The sequence below is a fragment of the Salvelinus sp. IW2-2015 genome, linkage group LG24 (assembly GCF_002910315.2).
Source record: "Salvelinus sp. IW2-2015 linkage group LG24, ASM291031v2, whole genome shotgun sequence".
NCBI lineage: Eukaryota > Metazoa > Chordata > Actinopteri > Salmoniformes > Salmonidae > Salvelinus > Salvelinus sp. IW2-2015.
Window position 1 is genome coordinate 6,621,874 of NC_036864.1, and position 6,284 is coordinate 6,628,157.

Genomic DNA, 6,284 nt, shown 5'->3' on the forward strand with positions numbered 1-6,284 from the left:
GTTAGACACAGAATGTGTGGATGGTTTGTGGACATTCACATTTGTGGAGTGGTTTAAACGAGTTTAAATTGACTCCAACCTAAGTTGTATGTAAACTTCCAACAACTGTAGGCGCTGTATTTCTCTTTACTATGTATTGTACTTGCATTTGGAAATCCAGCTGAATTTTTGTGCTTTCTTTATTAAAAGGACCTTTCAAAAAAGCTAGCATATAGTGACATCTGACATAGTGTATGATTGTGTGTGTGTGTGTGTGTGTGTGTGTGTGTATATATTATATAATATTATTATTAATATATATATTATATATATTATAATATATATATATATATATGACACGCGTGTTGGCAGGTGAAGGGCAGTGTATCATATCATCATCATCATCATCAAACCACACATGACCTTTAAACCTTAAACGCTGAGAAAAGTCTCGTCCTTTTCAGTTGCAACAGCTCAAAACAGAATATATGACAGTTCATAAACTCCACATCCAAACATTCCTCAGTATCTCCAATAGTTCTGATGTTTAAGTATGCGGAATCTGTTAGTTTACACAAATACATCTCTGTGCAAAATCATGACTCTCTCTATTACAGTTGTGGACACGTGAGTCTGAATCCCACCCGCTGAAGCTGAACTAATAGCCTGTGGTAGTCCACTGTGGAGTCCTGCATGCTGTTTCTGTAGACTGTACTTATTCAGTGTCCCTGTAGGGAATATTACGATTGTCTTTCCTCTTGTCCGATTTACGTTAAGTGCACTTAATCCTATGTATTTACATGATCATTATATTAGGGTTAGGGTTAGGTTTAGCCCACATCATTTAAAGTGCTTCCACACCGAAAAGTGAGTAACGTGCTATGTTCGGTGTTCTGCTTCTAGAAGCTCAGAGGGGAGCAGGATTCTTTGCTCTCTCCATTTTGTGTGTTGTGTGTGTGTGTGTTAGGGCCTGCACAAATGAATCCCCCCAAAAAATGCAGTTAGATGTTTTTGCAAATATAATGCAGCCTACTGTGTGTGTGTGTGTGTGTGTGTGTGTGTGTGTGTGTGTGTGTGTGTGTGTGTGTGTGTGTGTGTGTGTGTGTGTGTGTGTTGTGTGTGTGTGTGTGTTGTGTGTGTGTGCTCAACTGGTTTCAGTCTGACCTGTGGGGTTATTTTGGTTGTTATGCTGTCTGCAATGTACACCAGACCAGACTAAGTGGTGGAAGAGTTTCAGATGGTGGTTGCTCTTTGCCTATCAATATATGTTATCGAAGTCAGAAAATAACATTTACATAACCAGGACATCCTATGATGTGATTCTATGCTACTGAAACGTCATAACTTCTCTCTCGCCCCTCATCTGCCCCTCCCCAGGCATTTGGCCAGACCTTCTCCACCCAGCGTAAGGTGGCTGCGGACGGGGAGACCAACGAAGAGACCCTCCTGCAGGAGTCAGCCACTAAGGAGGCATACTACATGAGTCGCCTTCTGGGGATCCAGTCAGAGCTCAAACAGAGCCGGGCCGTCACAGTCAACACACAGGCCGACAACGAACACCTCAGTACCCTGCTGCAGGAGCTCAGAGAGGTGAGGCATCAGGGGTTAGAGGTCTCTGAGACTCTGTTACAACGATGCTTGTACAAACTCGAACCTAGTCGCAGGGAAACACAGCAAGCAGAGGTAAGGGTAAATCCAGATCTTTACTTAAAGTCTTGACAGAAACAAGGCAACAGTGCACTAAACAAAACCTAGGACCTAAGCAAGGATCCAGGCCAACAGAGGAACCTAAATACCCAGGCAACCAGGTGAACAGAGGGGGAAATCAAACACAGGTGAAACCAATAAGAAACAATCAGGGTAACCTGGAAACTAGAAACAAGGTAAGGGTGCCCTCCAGCGGTAACCTAAGGAAACACACTCAAAATAAAACAAACTGTGACATACTGAGAAAAGTGGGTACTTACTATATGCATGTATGCACAGTTATTGGTGGTGGTAGGCCCACTATTTGATCTTAAACACGTTTTAGTGTGTGTGGCTATCAATGCCAATCGGTCAATCAATAAAATGTATTTACGGTGTCCCAGGCTATAAAGTCCTTTTCATGTCAACGTTTGTCACAAAATGCTTTACAGTAAATCCTTGTTGTGTTTGATAGTAAACCAGTCCTGTGTTTTTTTGTGATAATAACCACATGTCTTGTGTATTTGATAGTAGCCTGGGTTGTGTGTGATAACTAAAGCCCTGGTGTTTGTGTCTGTCCTGTAGAGTAATGAGATGTTGGAGCTGCAGCGGAGCCGGATGAGAGAGGAGATCAGGGAGTATAAGTTCAGAGAGGCTCGACTCCTACAGGACTACACTGAGCTGGAGGAGGAGAACATCACCCTGCAGAAACTAGTGTCCACTCTCAAACAGAACCAGGTGAGAGAACACACAGTACATAAACACGCAGGGTGGTTGCACACCACTTAGCACAAAACGACTACACACCAATCACAACACCACACACCCCCATCACACAACCCACACACACACACTACACACACCAGATATCTCCAATCCTTATAACCCATAAGATTGTTTCTCTGCTTCCTCTTTCTCCCCACACTGTTCAGCTCCTCCTTCCTCCCGCTGTCTAAGTCTTCGCTCCTTCAGGTGAGTACGAGGCGGTATAGCAGAAGCTGAAGAGGTGCAAGTGTGGGAGGAGGAGACCCAAGGTCTATGTCATGATAGCCCATGTTATGACAGACCCTTAGCGTCTCAAGACATTCGGGCCAGCTAGAGGGGCTGGACTCCTGAGAGCGCGGCCAGTTGAGTCAGAAGAGGACCCTCCGCAATTAGGAGCTGGTATCCAACGACCTCGAGACTGTGGTGAGTCCAACCTTACACAGGGCAGCGGCCACCTAATTTCCCTAGTCCATAGTGGCCGGCTAGGTGGTGGGTCACGCTGGTGCCAAACAAAAGGCGACTTAGCGACAAAGGGAGGAGATAGGAGCGATGTATCGGCATATACATGATGGGGTTCAGGATACTGGGTAGGCGGGACTTGAGTTTCCTGCCAGGGCAATGGAGAGTGTCGGGGAGCGGGAGGCAAAGGGCGAGAGGATGGTGTCGGGGAGTGTGCTTCAAGTGAAAAGGTGAACTACGAGATCAGAAGCTCAGCAAGCAGCATGCATCGGCTAGGTGCGGAGAGATAAATTACTCAGCTTACTGAATGGTAGAGTGAGTTTTCGATAGCAGAAAACTCTAAAGTTTGTGCTACAGATTAATCTCAGTGTTTAAGCGTAAGCAATGTAAATACAGGAGGATATTATGGCTTGAAGTTAAGCACTTTTTGGCACATAACATTTACCTCATTCAAAATCATTATAGTAAAATAAACAGTAATTAACAAAGTGAAGGCACAGATTGTTACTACAACGATTAAGCTGCACTGAACTAATGTCTATCCCTCAGCGCTCTGCGTAATGTGGGCATAAAGTTGCATTATTTCAGTAGAGAGAGACTGACTGAAAATAACTTCACTGCAATGCAGATCTCTATTCCTGTTTTTCTCTCTCTCTCCTCTTTCAAAAATCTTCTCTCGTCTCTTCTCTCCGTCTCTTCTCTACTCTATGTTTCTCTCTACTCATCTCTCTTCTATGTTTTTCTCGGGTCTCTCTATTACAACTCTACATGTTTCCTCCTCTCTCTGTCTCTCGTCGTTCTTCTCTTGTTGCTCTCTCTCTTGTTCTCTCTCTAAAACTCTCGTATTCATGTTTCTCTCTCTATCTGTTGTCGCTCTCTCAGAATTCCTCTACTGTTTCTTTTCTCATCTTCTCACTGTTTCGTCAAGTCTTAAGTCTCTCTTCTCTCTCTCGATCTTCTCGTTCTCTCCTCTCTTCTCATATTCTCTCTCTCTCTACGCTCTCTACTCTTCTTAGTCTCTATCCATTCTCTCTTGTTGTTCTTAGCCTGCCCCTCCCTTTCTCTGCCTCTTTTAAGACTATAAATAATACAGTTTATCCCAGCAGTCAAATAAAGCACCAGTGAGAAGTTGTGGGAACAGTTGTTACTGAACCACTGGCTGTTACATGGACTCTAATCTAAATGTCCGCCATTTTGTTTTATAGTGGGTGTCTTCTCTTCGGTAGTTTCCTCCAGCCCAGTGGGCCAGTGAGATGAAGATGCAGTAGGATGTGTGTGGGGTTGATATGTGTCCAACCATTCACTGCAGTTCCTGTAGGTGAAACTGCATCTCCCCACACATTCCCTCAGCCTCTATCCGATTGSCTGGACTGGAGGAAAGGCTTATTTATATCCTCACTGACACACTAGACTATCGATTCACCCTCAGTAGTGTGCAAGGTGTACTGTTCCCTCTGTAGTGTGCAGGGTTTAGGCCCTGCTGAAAAAGACTGCATAGACCAGCATACATTTCAAGCTGGTCCATGCTGGTATTTGCTGGTCTATGCTGATTAGTGCTGGTCGGATGCTGGTCAAGCTGGTCTGACAAGAATGGTCTAGCTGGTCAAGCTAGTCTGTCCAGCATGGTCTAAGCTGGATATGCTGGTTTACTAGGATAGTCTAGCTGGTTTTGCTGGTGACCAGCCTTCGCTGTGTTTTGGACACATACCAGCTTATGCTGGTGATGTTGGTATGCAAGTGACCAAACTGGTCCATGCAGGTCTAGCATGGTCTAGCTGGTCAAGCTGGCCTGACCATGCCCATCCTTATTACACTTCCCAGCATGCTCTATTGCAGTAGATTTTTTTTTTATTGTTTGTTTCAATATCTATTTTGTTTGTTGTGTTTTTGCATGTACATTGATTGATTGATTAATATTATGCTACACAAAGATAAATAACATACATTTTTCTAAACTAATACAATCTGTTAGTTGGACTTATTGCACCCGTTACTGAAATGGCTGTTCCAGTTCTGAATACATGTTGTGGGTGGAGAAAAGGTACAATTATTGGGTATCCCCACACTGGCTGGATTCCAATAGGAATTAAACATCACTTTGAAAGCCAGCATGATATGACTTGATGCTGGTTTTGCTAAAGGCTGGTCACCAGCAAAACCAACACCTATGCTTGTCTGTGCAGTTTTTTTCCAGCAGGGGGTTGCCTGAGGGATGTGGTGGACTATGCTGAGTGTGCAGGGAAATGTTGCAGCTTGTTTAAGGTTATGGGGCTGGAGATAAAGAATGCTACTAGTTTAACAATAGGCTGAAAATCGCTGTGTGTGTGTTTGTGTGTGTGTGCGTGCGTGTCCGTAGGTGGAGCGAGAGAAAACAGCACTGTTGATCAGCCTGCAAGAGTGTCAGACGCAGCTGCAGCATACACAGGGTGCCCTGAACGAGCAGCACGAGAGGGCCCAACGCCTCAGCGAGAGAGTCACCGCCCTMAGGCGCCTGCACCGGGASGCCCAGCTCGCCCAGGAGGCCCAGCACGACCAGGARGCACACCTCAACCGAGAGGCCCTGATGGAGCAGGGAGAWGAGGAAGAGGAGGAGAAAGAGAAGGGATTAATACACAGCAGGGGCCAGGCATTCTGCCACCAGACCCCGGGTCTGGAGATCCTCCAGTGTAAATACAGGGTGGCTGTAACCGAGGTGGTCGAGCTAAAGGCTGAGCTGAAGTCGCTGAGAGAGAGGTACAACCAGTGTGTGGAGGGCGGGGTGGAGGAGAGGACGCGCGGAGAGGCCCAGCACAGATCTCTGGAGCAGCAGGTGGGGAGGCTGGAGAGGAGCTGCCGGGAAGGYAGGGARAAGGTGGGGGGCCTGGAGACGGAGCTGAGAACAGCCAAGAACATGGCCAGCGAGAGCCAGGGGGCGCTCAAYGCAGCACAGGAYGAACTGGTCACCTTCAGCGAGGAGCTGGCTCAACTTTACCACCACGTCTGCCTCTGTAACAACGAGACGCCCAACCGGGTGATGCTAGACTACTACAGACACGGCAGAGGACTAAGGGGTATCAGTGCCTCGCTCAAGGGTGACGACACCCGCGTTCTACTCACGCCCCGCCTTGCCCGGCGGCTCGCAGCCGTTGCCGCTGCAACCTCGTCGTCCACGGCGGAGTCTCGCAGCCCCTCGGAATCCCCATCCAAAGAGCGGTTGTCAGGAGAGGGAGGCCGGGACGGGGGGAGGGACAGRGACAGTCCTGTACCCCGCACCCCTCCTACGGGCTCCCCCAGCATCAGTGCCTCTTCCTCATCTTCCTCATCATCATCGTCGCCTGCGGTAGAGCCAGCTGGAGACCTGCGTAGGGAACCCATGAACATCTATAACCTCAACGCCATCATCAGAGAGCAGGTGA

General features: G+C 47.1%; 1 protein-coding gene across 1 annotated transcript in view; it reads left to right on the top strand.

The window, feature by feature from the left end:
• The window catches only part of LOC111951344 (protein bicaudal D homolog 1), a 46,218-nt gene that overhangs the window by 31,545 nt on the left and 8,389 nt on the right, over window positions 1–6,284 (top strand). Inside the window, exons 2-4 of the mRNA XM_023969401.1 lie at window positions 1,357–1,569; window positions 2,251–2,403; window positions 5,246–6,280. Coding sequence (XP_023825169.1) covers window positions 1,357–1,569; window positions 2,251–2,403; window positions 5,246–6,280 — 1,401 coding nt within the window. The remainder of the gene's footprint in view (window positions 1–1,356; window positions 1,570–2,250; window positions 2,404–5,245; window positions 6,281–6,284) is intronic.